Source organism: Fukomys damarensis, unplaced genomic scaffold, assembly GCF_012274545.1.
Source record: "Fukomys damarensis isolate Sample0158 unplaced genomic scaffold, DMR_v1.0_HiC HiC_scaffold_34, whole genome shotgun sequence".
NCBI lineage: Eukaryota > Metazoa > Chordata > Mammalia > Rodentia > Bathyergidae > Fukomys > Fukomys damarensis.
The window spans coordinates 19,605,028-19,620,501 of record NW_022900946.1 but is presented as its reverse complement, the minus strand read 5'-3'; the positions used below and the strand labels follow the sequence as shown (position 1 = coordinate 19,620,501).

Sequence of the window (15,474 nt, the reverse complement as noted above, 5' to 3'; positions counted from 1 at the left end):
TCCACTACCCAGAATTGTTAGTATATTAAATAATATTTTAAGTATTTTAATAGCTATTTCAAAGCATTGTGGTATTTGGTATTTTAGTATATAAATTTTACAGACAGATGAAACAGGTAAAAGGCAGCCAGAAAGGCCTCCCTGATAAGCATCTCTAGCTTTGACCATATTGTTATTTCGGGTAATCATGTGTGTCACAAAAGACTAGCCTGCTCCTGCTAACTTCCCAGCACACATTTGTGCTTAGAATAAATAAGTCTCCTGTCTAAGTATATCTCCCTCCTGGCTGTATTAACCAAAAAAGTACATTAAAAAAAAAAAATTTAAGACTATACCTTGCGTCCACAGCAATATCCAAGGGACTGCATAACAGGGTCAATTTCTTGCTCAAAGACCTCTGCGAGTTTACTGCAAAACTTATAGACCCGGGATGTCTTACGATTATAGAGCCAGGCATTGTTGAACATAAGCCAGACATCATCTACATATTGCCAGGGTTCTTGATACTGCCCTGTATCTAGCTTCCGTTTGATAGTAGAAAGGTCCATGGGGTTCTTCACAATGTCGAAATAATCCTTAAAAACAAAATGGTCTCAGTCTAGTCAATCATCCAAATGTTAAATGCCAGCCTTATCTGGCAGCTTTATCTTTAAAAACAATAAAAACAGAATGTGGCAGAACAACGACCCAATAGTAAGAAACAGAAATTGATCTGAAGGAAAAAGAACAAGAGGTAAGAAAAGAAATTGGTCTGATCTGACTCACTAAAATTAAAACTGATATGTTGAAGTATGACCAAATTACTTCAAAGGCAAATTTAAGAAAAAAATAATGGTAAAAGGACTATTTAATAAAAGTTTGGTTTTTGTTTTTTTGGGGATCAAACTCAGGACCTTCTGCTTGTGAGGCAGGCAGAGGAACCACTGAGCTAAATTCCCAGCCCAATAAAAGATATTTTTAATGAAACAATTTTAAAAGGAGGATTCAGTGAATTAAAATGTTGAGCAAATTTATCAAACAATGTGTATGTCTAGAGATTCACTTTGGTCCTGGCAAAAAAACTGCAATTCCATGATTACAACAAACAAACTTTGTTACCACTGGTGCACAGAACCTGTTGGGGTCTCTTTCCAGGGGTATCAAATAAGGATTGATGATATTTTATAATTTATCTTTTCTAATTCTTTAAACCGATTTTTTTTTTAGGGGGATGGTACTGGGGTTTGAATGCAGGGCCTTTGCGTTGAGTTATTTTTAATTCTTTTTTTGGGTTTGGTGCCCTGAAATTGAATTCAGGACCTCACATTTGCCAGGCAGGCTCTGTGCCACTGAGCTACATCCCTGGCCTAACAGCCCATTTAAAAAAATATTTTAAAAATCTGAAATAGCATCTCTCTAAATTGCTCTGGCTGGGCTCAAACTTGTGATCCTCTTGCTTTAGCCTCCCAGGGTGCTGGGATTATAGGCTCGGACCATCAGGTCCAGCTTTAAGCCAATTCTTTTATACAAAGTCTTACACAAAGCCCCAAATATAAAATGAAGCCTTGGGGCTATACAATAGAAACAAGTGGGATAAGGGCACCAGTGTAGTGTGTGCTTTCTCTTCTTCATATCCCCTACCCCACAAAATGGGCTTCACAGACAAGTAAATTTGAATAATGAACATTTCCATTGATAACTGCTAATAGACCACAGTTTTTTACATTAGGAGAAAAATTTTCAAAGCAAAGAAAGTATTTACTCTACTTTAAGAGATAAAACAGAGGTTCAAAGTTACAAAATATTTTTACTTTATTAACTTACTGGAATTCCCAGGAGCTGAGGATCTACAGGCTGCCGAAAAGGTAAGGATTCTGGGTCCTGTCGGTAGAGTGCTTCTAAGGTTGGCATAAGTGCCTGGCGTAGCTCCTCGGGTTTAAAGACTGCAGGCAAAAAACATCAGGACAGACATTACATAATAGGTTGTCAGATACATTTAAAATGGAATCCCAGCCAGGGATTTAGCTCAGTGGTGCCGCTGACTGCCTTGGAAGTGCAAGGTCCAGAGTTTGATCCCCAATACAAAAAAAAAAAATAAAAAAAAGAAAAAAAATTACTTTCAGGGCGTGAGGCAAATACAACACTGAGAAGTTTGCTTCTTCAATGAAAGGGTTTTTCAACTTAAAATTTAGCCAGAATAAAAAACAGCTAATTCCCAAATCTGCTTCATTGATCTAACTGGCAAGTAAAGCTATCTCATTGGAAAGGATCTTTCTATACTAAAATTAAACTTAGGCCACATGAGATAAATGGTTATATATTATAATCATATAAAGAAATGTATACCATATTTGGGCTATAAAAACAAGCATTTTTCTAAAGAATCCTTATCCTTGCCCCCAATTACAGATGCCCACTGCTCCAACCTCTATAATATTTCCTACTATACTTTCCTTCTTTTAAAATTAAACACCCCCCCGTCCCCGCCCGTACTGGGAATTTAACTCAGGACACCTTGTGCTTGCTTAGACAGGCACAGAGCCGCTGGGCTACATCCCCGGGCCCCTACTATACTTTCTTGTCACCAATACAGGAAAAAATACTGTCAAGTATTTTAAAAACAAAGGTACATTTATATAAAACCCACAAGGATCTGAGTGGTAAAAGTAGTGCTTGATAAAAAACAGTGCTAGAAGGTCAGGGATTTAGCTCGGCGGTTCCGCTGTCTGCTTTGGAAGCACAAGGTCCCGAGTTTGATCCCTGGTACCAAAAACAAACAAACAAATAAACAAACAAACAAACAGTGCTAGAGGCAAGTGAGCTAGCAGTGGGGGTGTCATGACAGCATCTGGCTCACAGATACTCTTTTTCATACAAAAATGACTAGAGGCAAATGTGTCAGGGGAATTGTGAGGACCTAAAATATAAGTGATATAAATTTTGTGTTTTTCACATCTTTGGTGAGGCTGAAGCAGTAGAATCCCAAGTTTGAGCCCACTGTAGACAGTTTAGCAAAACCTCATCTCAAAATAAAAAGTAAGGGAAGGGCATAGTGCCTGTAATTACACCTGTAATTCCTGCATTCAGAAGGCTGAGGCAGGAGGATTGTGAGTTTGAGGCTAGCCTGTCCTACATAATCAGGTGAAGGCCAATCTGAACTACAGAGCGAGACCTTGTCTTAAAAAGGGGGGGCGCGCATGAAAATGTAGCTCAGTATAAAGGCCCTGGGTTCATTTGTTAGTACCAAAAATACATACATACATACATACATACATACATACATAAAGTAAGCCCCCGCCCCCATACCAGGGATTGAACTCAGGACCTGTACTTTCAAGGCAGGCATGGAGCCACTGAGCTAAATCCCCAGCCCTCATACTGTAAACATTTAAACTTTCAGTTGGGTAGTGGCAGCATGCACTGTTAGACCGTCATCTTTTTTTTTTTTCCATTGTGAAGTGGGAGGGAGGATATTTACTTATCAAATTCTGGAAGCACCACCTAATTTCTATCAGGTTAATGGAGAAATACAACCTAACATCCTCACTTTAGCGATAGAAACAATAGCACCAAGTTATCTCCTCAGGTTTTATTCCCTAAGAGCCAGGGATTCAACGGGTCTTCTCAGCATGCTCTGGAAGTTTTTGCCTCCTCTTCAGCATATCTGGCTGCTTTAGTCCTAAGACTGCTGCTTAAGGTCCAGGAAAGCAGGTAAAAACACAAACACAGTACTGTCCAAGTACACACTCCACAGCATTCAAATGCAAACATGACTCGTCTTGTGAGCAGATGTGCCTTCCAGCAGCCTTGGAAATACACACATCCTTGCTTTCTTTCTTTTTTTTTAAAATTGAGTTTATTGGTACATTTTAGGTATACAAAAAATACTGGTTTTTTTGGTTTGTTTTGTTTGTTTTTGGTACTGGGGATAGAACTTGGGTCCTTGCGCTTGCAAGGCAGGTGTCTGAACCACTGAGCCAAATCCCCGGCCCCATCCTTGCTTTCTGACAGCTCCTTTCCTTTTGTTTTACAAAGAGATGAAGGAGCACTTGATATTCTCTGAATAATTCTTTATCATCATCATCATTATTGTTGTTATTTTTTGAGATGGTTTCACTGTGTAATCAGCCCAGGCTGGCCTCAAACTGGCAGCAATCCTCCTGCCTCATACTCCCAAGTGTTAAGATTACAGGTGTGTGCCACCATGCCTAGCTATTGAATAATTCTGTTTAAGAAAATAACTACTTAGTCAATACCTTTTCACTCTTTTACATGATGGATTAACAAATTATGATTAAAAGGCCTAATCTGGCTAGCTGCTCACTTTGTATAGGGTGAGAGCTATAGGTGGGGAAAAAAGTGTATTTCAAGGCATGTTAAAATTACATGAAATGGGGGCAGGGATTTAGCGAAGAGGCACTGTGCCTACCTCACAAGCACAAGGTCCTGAGTTTGATACCCAGTACCGCCCCCCAAACCATGAAATTCATGGGTCTCTCTCTGGTTGATCACTCATTCAACAAAGTCTGTCCTAAAGAAAGCATTGTCAAATTCCTGTCTTTATTATATCTATGTAAAATAAGACTCTAAATGAGAAAAGAACGAGAAAAGGAGAAGTCAACAGTTGTACTGAACCAAGTTCTCTGCTACCAATTAGACGGTGTTTCACAGAACAACTGACTCCAATTTTCTGGCCTCAAAATCTTTGCTCATTTCGGATCCTGTCCACACCTGCCATTCTCAGTGTGGTTCACAGACCCCTGGAAAATTCCAATGCTGTCTAAGGTGGCAGTCACTAGCCAAGAGTGACTACTGAAATGTAAATGAATCAGTACTGCATAACAAACAACTGTTCCTCAGTCACCCCATAATAATACTTCAACTGGTAAAGAGCCATTTGTAGCAGACAAGTACTATAGCAGAGAGTGACATTTCTGTCACTGAAAAAGTCCTAGCACTGTCCTAGGTCTTTGTAGGAGTCTGTAAAATAAAAATTATTTCCCTACAAAATACTCTGTGTTGACATTCACAAAGATAGCAAATGCAACAGTGAATAAAATCACTAATGAGGCAGAGAAGTTACTCCCTTTTTGATGGCTGTTATGCTCTGACTTCACAATAAAAGTAATACCAGCCACTTCAGAATACCCTGGATGAATTTCTCTGGTGTGAAAACTAAAACAGTACTCAAGATCCTAACGGGCCAATTAGCAATGTGAAATAGAAAGAAAAGGACCAAAGGTGTAGGGACAGTGAGAAGGATAGGGAAAGGGGAATAAGGGAAAAGGAAAAAAATATGAGAAAATGTAAAAATGGAATTAAAATGTTCGAAGGTGGGGAGGGGAAGAGGGGGTGAAGGGAGGGTGGGGACAAGGGGAAAAAATGAGAACCAAGACCTGGCATGTAAAGGTACAAGATCCCAATAATGAATGTAACTGTACCGTATACCTAGAATGTACCAATAAATTCAATTAAAAAAAAAAAAAGAACACCCTGGATGAGGCAGTACTGATCCTACTAAATCCTGACCTCTGATACAATCCTCTCACCCTACAGGACACAATGGAAAGTTGGCACAACAACTGTGCTAAGCACAGGCCAACTGTGCAGCTGGCCCCCAGAGGCTGGAGCTGAAGAGCCAAGGAGAAGCTCTTCTTTATGGACAAGCAAAACTTGCATGAGTGATGGACACATAAGCTTTGCTGAGTTGTAGGATATGACAGACATTTTCTAAAAAATGAACTAAGTGCACCAAGTACTTCAAGGATAAGTGATGGTGACAATATTTATTCTCAATGATAAAGTTAGAACTTTCATAAGAAATTAAAGAGTTTTGGAGCCAGGCATGATGGCACATACCTGTAATCCCAGCATGCAGGAGGCTGAGGGAGTATGACTGCTACACACACACACACACACACACTCAAGGATAAAAGATCCATTGAAAGAATAAGATAAGAATCATGAATTCTGCTGCTACAGGCACTGTGAGAAACCTACATGGATTCAGATTCCATGCTGCACCTCACCTTCAGGAACCTTCTACTTGCTGAATTTTGGTATAGTAGTACAGAAAAATGGCCACAATTACCTGAAAGAGCTATAAAAATACTACTCCATTCAGTAACAACTTATTTGAGTTTTACTGGGTTTTTTTTTCACATAGTTCAACCCAAAAAAGGTACAAGAGAATGAATGCAAAGCACATTTGAAAGTCTAGTTAGGTTCCATTAATTCTTCAAAATGTGAAATTATAAAAGAATATTACTATTCTTGTTTGGTATTTCTTATTAAAAAAAAAAGCACTGAATGGCAATATGTGACAAATTATTTTAAATGAACATTTAAATTTTTTCTGTTTTAATTTCTAACAGAACAAACAGTGGTAGATATTCTAATAAAAATTCTTAAGAGATAAAGAAGTCCAGGGTCTGTTGTCCCCCACAATCTCTGGAGTCTCTCCTAGCTGTGAAGCTATGTGATCTCAGCCATTAAAATTTCTTTGGAGGGCCAGGGATTTAGCTCAGTGGTGCCATAACCTGCCTGCCTTGCAAGCACAAAGTCCTGACCAAAACAAAAAACAACCAATCAACCAAACAAAAAAACACACTAAAAAACAAAAAATCTTTTTTTCCTTTATAGCCCTTCCCAAATATGTACCTTTAGCCCTGAACTTTTGAGTTCTGTCTCACATTGCTAATAATTTTCTAACACTGACATATCTTGAGTGGATTGTATCCAACTTCCACTGCACATCTGGCTGACTCCTTACAATGCAGTTTCTTTAAGCACTCCATCTTCCCATTTCACTATACCAGGTCACTAGGGCAGTACAGCCCCTCACTTTCACTGTTTCCACTCTAGGTGTGCAGCTGCCTCAGTGGATCAAGAGAAGCCTATAATTTCTGGAGCACACATGTGCTGCTAGTGATCATTTCCTAAAAATCACAGCTGTTTTGGTCATTTTCCTACTAAAATCCTTTGCTGGTCCTTTTTATCTTTCTAAGCAGTGACTGCAACTCCTTAAGCCTGCTCAAGGGCCTAGAAGCATTTTTGAGGGCCTAGAGGCATTTTCAACTCCAACCTATAAGCCTGTGACATATGATCTCAGAAGGCAGCTTTTTAGTTGCAGCCTATCCCACATTTGTGCCACAAACTGTGTTCTCAGAGCTGAATCCAGCTTATCATCAAATCTAAGGGGTAAAACTTGGGGGAGTAGCAGGCAAGAAAGATAAAAAAGAGGATGTAGAATTATTTTCCTGCTTTAGCTTTGAAATCCTCAGTGTTGAAGCCCAGCATGATAGAAGGCAGTACAGTCCAGCAAGTTCAGGAAAACACAACCTACTTTTTTTGCGTGGCTGCGAAGGGGATGTTGACTGAGAGGCTGTACCATTAGCACTACTCTCTTCTTCCTCTTTAGCTTCCACTTTTATTTCAGGTTTCTTTTCATCCACTTCCATTGGTTCTGACTTCTGCTCTACTGTGTCTGTTTCTTCTTTAACTTGGGAAGATCCTTGTAAGTCTTCCTCCATCATCTTGAGAAAAACAAAACACATATAACAGATGAATATCAAAGACGTCTATCCTAACTCAGCTTTCTGGAAGGCTCCTAAAATCTTGTAGCTTTGTTAAGCTTCCCCTAATCAAGAGGTGAATTTATCATTTCTTTTCTCTACCAGAGGAAGAAATTAAGTATGTGCTGCCTGGTGAATCACCAATACGACACTGCATTTGCAATCCTAGCCCTAATTATAAAAATTTTAAGAGTGAAACTAGGTGGTACACATAAGTAACCCCAACTATTTGGGAGGCTGAGGCAGGAGGACTGCAAGTTCAAGGCCACCATTAGCAACTGAGCAAGACTCTATCTCAAAATAAAAAATTAAAAATGGGCTGAGGATGCAGTTCATGGTAAATGTCCCTGTATACTACCAAAAAAAACAACAACAAAAAAAAGCAATAGTATTTTACATGACTGTATTTTCACATGTACAATATATCTTTGAAAATTGGAGCAGGGATCAAAACCCTGGCTGAGAGGCAGAAGGTGGGATGCAAGACACCAAGGAGTAGTGGAGGCTTTAGCTACCTTGAAGGTCTGTGTGACTGCTAAAGGTTGAAGCTGGGGTTCATACTCAAGATGGCTGCCACACAGGGATGCAAGAACATTGTTGTTAGAGCTTCTCAGTGTTCAAGTAAAGTAAGAAATCCAGAGTTTTATTTCATGACTTTTAAAATATTGCATAGGAAAAAAATAAAACAAAAAGAAACAAAACAAATGTACAGGCCAGACTCAGCCCAAGATCTACCAATTTTTAGTTTCTGCCACAGGTAAATTAATAAATGAATCAATTCACCACTCTTCCTGCAGAACTAGAAACGAATGAAAGACAACAATGAATAGGTTGTTGAATAATTTAAACATTTAAAATAAAAGCCAATGCTCTGATGGGCATGGTGGTATGTGCCTACATCCCAGCATTTGGTAGGCTGAGGCAGAAGGATCAGCACAGCTTGTAGTGCAGTGCAGTGTAGCTACATAGTGTACTATAGTGTAGCATAACCAAGGCTACACAGTGAGCTCAAGGCCAGTCTAAACTATATAGCAAGGTTCTATCACAAAAAAGAAAACAAAAACAAAAACAAAAAACAAACCCCCTGCCCAAGCCAGTCCTCTTCATTTTTGGCAAAGTATATAAGCCGCCCCCCACCATCTTGTCCATCTGCCTGCCTGCATGCCTATCCATCCGTCCATACGAATGTCCATCCATCCATCTTAAAACAGGGTCTCAATATGCAGTTCAGGCTGGCCTTGAACTTGGGACCCTACTGACTAAGCCTCCTGAATGCTGTGATTATAAACTTGTACCATGATGCCTGGCTTACATTTTTCTGAGTAGTGGGGCATCTGAACCAAAGGCCTTAGCACTAAGTTGCATCCCCAGCCATTTTTATTCTTTTATTCTAAGACAGGGTCTTGTTACATTGCTAAATTGCATAGGCTGAACTCAAATTTGCAATTCTCCTGCCTTAGCCTCTCAGCGTGCTAGACATGTGCCAAACCTCTTTTTTGTTTTTGTTTCTTTTTTGTACTGGGGAATGAACTCGGGACCTTGCATTTGCAAGGCAGGCGGTGACACCACTGAGCTAGATCCCCGGCCCAAAACCTCGTATTTTAAAATGCATAATCTTTCTTGATCCCACGTTCAAACAGAATATAGAAAAAAAAATTCAGGGACACCCATGGAAGTCCATTTCTCTCCTCCCCTCAGTCTCCTTTAGGAGACATGTGGATAAAGTCTCCACAGAGAGCCATAGATATACTTCAAACACCCACCTCAGACTGAGACTCCGCCTTGGATTCACCAGGATCAGGCTCAGTGTCCTCAGTCTGCACCTCTGCCTTCATTTCCAGCACAGGTACATCAGGTACTGGCTGCTGGGAATTGGTTTCGGCACTGGCCACTGAGGAGGGGGTGGGGACCCTGTTATCAATGCTGGCTGCTGCCTGGGAAAGCTGTGAGAAAGCAAAATTATTCGCTGTAAAGCAGACATCATAAATGGACTTCAAATATGTTGCTCATCCAACCTTGAGCTTCTTGTTAGCATTTTAAAAAACTAAACTAATAGGCCCTACAGAGGAACAGAAGTTACCAGGAGGCAGCTCTAGGGGAAGCCATCATCAGTCAGAAATTACTTGCTTCTTGTCAAGGATGAAGACATGGAAGAACTGAGCTTATAAATTCTAATATGAAATTATTTTATCTAAGTTTTCTAGCTAGGTGATAGGCCTTCCTCTTTTATCATTAAATTCCCTCAATAACCATAAGCCTTTCATGCTTATGGTGAAAGGCTGAGCTACAAACATCTAAGTAGCTGTGAAAGGAGGGGAATCGATTGTGCCCACGGAAGTAGAATGTCTAATGAGCTCAGGTTAACTGCAGGGCAGTGATGGTGCTGGAGTAAGCAAACACTCAGAAAAGGAACCACTAAAATACTCTAAATTTTTAAGCCTTGGGTCTGGGAGGTAGCTCAGTAGTTGAGTACGCACTTAGCATATATATGAGGATATGGATTCAATTCCCAGCAGCAGGGAAAAAAAGAAAGGAATAAATTTTTAGTTTTACTCAGTGGAGTCTCAAGTAAACAGAGTTCTTATTTAGGGAGGGGAGGGGGATACAGCTCAGTGGTAGAACACTTGCTTAGCTTTCTCAAAGCCCTGGTATGACTGCTGTGGATTACCCACGTGCAGCACCCCCCCCCATGCAAAAGTGCTTATTTAAAGACAATAAGAGTACAAAAAAATAAAAGCACACACTCCTATGCTACAGATAAATAAATAATAACTTCTTTGGGGTTGTGACTGGGATTGATTTTGCCACTTAATAAATATCCTGGGCCGGGGATTTAGCTCAGTGGTTCTGCTGCCTGCCTTGCAAGTGTAAGGTTCCAAGTTTAATCCCTGGTACCAAAGGAGAAAAAAAAAAAAACCAAAACAAAAAAAGAAAAGAAAATCCTGCCAATCACGATAGCACATGCCTGGATGGTAATCCTAGCTATTCACAAGGCTGAGGCAGGAGAATCACAAATTCAAGGCCAGCCTGGGCAACTCAGTAAGAACCTGTTGAAACAAAAAATAGGGTTGGGGATGCACTCAGTGGGAGAGTGCTTGGCTAATAACATGCAAGAGGCCCTAGGCTCCAACCCTAGTACTGCAAATACATAAGTATCCTTAGTACTTAAGAATAAAGTTAATATGTTCTGGGAGGTGGGAAGTCTAAGGTAGAATTGTAAGAAAATGATATTACAATTTAGTAAAAACTTGGCAGAGGGATGCAGCCCAGATGGGCACAGCCTGAGGGCCTGGCTAGTGAAGGCAGCCTAGCTTAAAGGGCACCTACAATGCAGCATGCAGCTGTGATTCTACTGCCACCAACTCCATGCATAATAGACAGTTCTGGGTCACAAAAAGGTACAAACCTGGCTCTGTTGTCTCACTATGAAAAGGAAAAGTTTTCCCTTGTATGAAAAAAGGTTAACCATGGCTAGGTCAAAGAATTAAGACTATGATGTGTTTATCAAACCTATAAAACATCAGTAGGAAAACTAATGAAACTCTGAAGACATCAATTTACGACAAATAATGGGGAGCACACTGGGTGCACATACAGTTTTAAAATTCTACACATGTATGATACCTCAGTAATTACTAATTTCCAAACTTTTTTTAGTAGGGGAAACCATCTGAAATCATATCCTACCACACACAGCATTTTAGATCAATGCTGGATACAAAGCACAGCTCATCACAGTTCATCAGGTTCAGATAGTTTCTGATGTTGCACCAAGATGCTGCAGCAATCTCATGATAGGATATTCTCATGGGAAAGTTATTTTTTAAGACCAGTGGCCTGAAGACGACAGAGTGAGAAGCTCACCGGTGTGCCAGGAGGCTGGGTGTGCACAGGTGTCGGTTGCTGCTGATGTGATGACTGAGGAGTGGCCACTGACAGTGGCTGGACTGGGGTTTGAGGCTGCGGGGTCACCTGGGCTGCTGCCTGCACTGTAGGGGTGCTCTGGGCTTGGGTAGCACTGGGCACTGAGCCAGGAGTTGGGGTAGGAGTCTGCCCAGAAGATGACACGGGAGTGGATGGCTGAGTGGGAGCTGCTGGCTGGGGAGGCGTCATCCCAGGTGGCGTCGGGTGCTGGAGAGATGGCATGCCAGCAGCTGTGGAACTAGGAGGTGGCGTCGGGTGCAAGGGTGACTGGGTCACTGTTGGGCAAGGGAGCTGGCTGGCTTGGGGCCCCAGCATGTTCAGAGGATTAGGAAGAGCAGCACCAGGTACTTGGCCCTAAGGAAACAAACATAGTACATTAAAACCATTGCTTCCACTTAAAAATGGGACAAGTGTCTTAAAGAATTAAATGTACGAAAATCTAATTGTGAAGTCTTAATGAGGTCTGCCTGCTTCATAGAGATGCTGTATTTGTAAAAATTCATCAAGCTTTGCACTTTCAGTAATGTGTATTTTCTAATAAAGTTAACACAACAACTGTTATACTTTGGTTCATATAACTGGCAAAACTTCCGACTTGCTGGGCATGGTGACACATACCTGTAATCCCAACTACCTGGGAGCCTGAGGCAGGAAGACTGAGAGTTTGAGGTTAGGTTGGGCAACTCAGCAAAAGACCCTGTCTGAAAATCAAAAAATAAAAAGGGGCCAGGCATGGTGGTATGTGCCTCATATGAATCTCATTCTCGGAGGCTGAGGCGAAAGAATCTCAAGTTCAAATACACTTTGGGTAACTCACTTAGTGAGACCATCTTGAAATTTAAAAAAAATTCAAGGTCTGGGGATATAGCAAAGGCTCAGGATTCAATCTCTTAAGACTGTTATATACATACATACATACGTGCATAATAGGTATGGTGGCATAGCTCAATGCTAGAGCACTTACCTACAATGTGTGAGCCCTAGGTTCAATTTCCAATTACACCAAAATGAAACAAAACAAACAAAACTCACTCATGATTTAAACACACACAAAAGCATTCTCTCAATTTATCAGCTTCATGTTCCATATCAACCACTCACAGCTTAGATAATGGAACAAGGTATATCCTTTTCTTTTTGTGAGTACTGAAACGCCAAAACATTTCAGTCCTATGATTCAGAACTGTTTATGGGCCTTCCACTAAATGAATCCAAAACACTGTTTTAGAGCAAAGGTTGGCACATGGGCCAAAGATGGCTGCTTTTCCTCATAAATAGTTTTACTGGAATATGGCCATATCCATTCATTTATGTGTTGTTTAATGGTTGCTTCTGTACTATAACAGTGGAGCTAAATAATTAAAACTAAGTCTCTGATCCAGAAAGATGGAAAATATTGTTTTGGGCCCTCACAGCCAAGATTTGCTGATTTCCATTCTAAAGTAATGAGAGGTTATGGAAGTTCAAGACCAGACTGGGCAACTTAGTGACACACACATACACACACACACACACACATATGGAAATCTAAGACCAGACTGGGCAACTTAGTGACTTACACACACACACACACACACACACACACACACACACACACATGGAAATCTAGCTCAGTATAAAGTTCCTGGGTTCAATTTTAGTATTGCCAAGGGGGTTAAAAGAAAAAGATGTGAATCCGTTCCTTCTAAACTCCCAAGATCTCTCAGGATCACATATTGAACTTAAGGGCACAAGTCATAATCCAACTTTTGCATGAAATTCACTTGGAGAGGACAAGAGAAATCCCAAACAAACCAAAAACTATAGGATAAAGTTGAGAACAATGAACAGATGCTGATACATAAAAATGAAATGTACATTCTAGAATTCTAATTCCCATGAAATAAACTCAGGCTGCAGGAAGCTGAGGCTACATAAATACTAGCAGCCACTGTCCCCATAGTGAATATATATACCTGTGACACGCCTGTCTGGGCTGCCGGCTGCCCCATTCCCACACTGTTCACATTCATCGCCCCACTGGATGATGGGAACTGACTCTGTGGCAGAAACTGATTCTGAGCAGGTGCCTGGGCCATCATGTTGTTGGTGTGTGTGCCCATCATGTTTGGAGGCTGAGGCATCCGGGAAGGAGAAATGGCCATCTAAGAGACAATAAGGATCAGGAGAAATGTAATGCAGGAGCTGAGGGCGAGTCTTCAAAATGAACAGCTCAACCCTCAAAATGAACAGTTCAACCCAAGACTCAAAGTCTTACAATCCTGAGGGTGCAGAGCTCATAGCTCTAGTCCTAGAATTGCCACTCACTAAGAAGCCCCATGCCCAGACATTTTCCTGCCTTCTCAAGCAAACCTGCAAATGAGCCAAATTGGAACTGTTCTCTCTGAACAGCAATCCACATCATTTAAAGTTCAAACACAACTTTTACCAGTTTTCTGAAGTGTTAAAAAGCAGCCTTAGGAGGGCAAGCTCGAGTCAACAAATGCTGACAATCTCTAGCTGGCTACATATTGTGGATGGATGGCTGATATATCCTCAAAAGGCCCTCCTTCTCACAAAGCCACAAATTCTTATGGATTTGTTATTCTAATAAAAATAAGAAACAGCCAAACAATCTTCATTGTTATAATAAAGATTTTTTTAAAGTGAGAAAGAAATAAAGCATAAAAGCATAACCTAAATTCAAAGGAACAAGTACCACAGGATTCTGAGATGACACTCAAAATCCTCTGCTCAAAGTTCTTAATGAGACAAGGGCTGAGCGGACAGGAGAAGCACTTACCCCAGGAACGGAGGCCATACTGTTCATTTGGACAGAGTGGTTCATTGGGGAGGCTGCACGTGGTCCCATGGGTGCTTGTGGCAACTGCACATTCCCCAAGGACATTGGATTAAATGAATTCATCCCTGTAAACACACCAACAATGGTTCCTTAGGAAAAGAACTAGCAAGAAAACAGAATTACAAGGCTGGGGATTTAGCTCAGAGGTTCCACTGCCTGCTTTGCAAGTGCAAGCTCCTGAGTTCGATCCCCAGGACCAAAAAAACCACAGAAACAAAAACACAATTACAACTCACCAAATAAATTCTAAATAAGTAAGAGAGAACACAAAACTAGCCAGAGAAGATGATTAAATCAACAGACTTTCCCAAACCCATGAAAGAATGGCATCCATGCTGTGGGGTAAGGATGGAACGGTGGAGGAAACTAGGACAGGATGAAGAGACACAAGGGTGGAAGTGAGTAAAAGACAATGAACAAATAAACCAGAGCTGATGTGCAAAAAGGTGAAGCACGTAAACAAACTAAGCAATCCCCCTCACCTACAGAGACAACGTTTCTTAAGACCAAGACCAATATATGAGCATACCTTTACCTAATGCCTTCTAGAGCAGCCGGCTCTCATTCTCCCAAGCTTCTAAGCTCTTTGGCTGGATTTACATTTACTGTCAAAATCTATGCTAAGACTTAAAACACTGTTTCAATTTTGTAAGCATTTCAGTGTTTAGGAAGTGCCAAGAGCCAGTGGTTCTCACCTTCAACCACCAGTCCTTTGCAGAAACATCGTTAGGATCAATGGAGACTTTGCCAGCCAGGTCATATCTCCAGACTACAATGGATCGTAACTAACTTCCAATAAAACCCTTCAAACCGTGAGCTCTAAATAAATGCTGGTTCAAGTTAATTTGACCAATACTGAAATCTCACAGAATCCTATGAGAGTTCCTGAAGGCACTGCCTTAATACTGTTATAAGCTGTGAGCAGGCTATAAAGAACACACACATCCTTCAGTGACTACCTAGAAATACCATCCTCAAATGATCAAGTGCCAACAAAGCCCAGAAGGATTTTCTAGGCAACCTATAATAATTTTTTTAAAAATTCCCTCCTCGGGCCGGGGATTTAGCTCAGCGGTTCAGTGGCCAGCCTTGCAAGCACAAGGACCAGAATTCAATCCCTGATACAAAAAAAAAAAAAAAAAAAAAAAAAAAAAA

The 15,474-nt window shown here is 40.8% G+C and overlaps 1 protein-coding gene across 1 annotated transcript in view; it reads right to left on the bottom strand.

Annotated features, from left to right (window-relative positions):
• The window catches only part of Crebbp (CREB binding protein), a 132,875-nt gene that overhangs the window by 26,546 nt on the left and 90,855 nt on the right, over positions 1-15,474 (bottom strand). The window contains exons 12-18 of the mRNA XM_010644189.3: positions 14,260-14,384; positions 13,433-13,621; positions 11,418-11,831; positions 9,317-9,496; positions 7,325-7,514; positions 1,804-1,922; positions 336-575 (exon numbers count right to left, since the gene is read on the bottom strand). Of these exons, the coding sequence (XP_010642491.1) occupies positions 336-575; positions 1,804-1,922; positions 7,325-7,514; positions 9,317-9,496; positions 11,418-11,831; positions 13,433-13,621; positions 14,260-14,384 (1,457 nt within the window). The remainder of the gene's footprint in view (positions 1-335; positions 576-1,803; positions 1,923-7,324; positions 7,515-9,316; positions 9,497-11,417; positions 11,832-13,432; positions 13,622-14,259; positions 14,385-15,474) is intronic.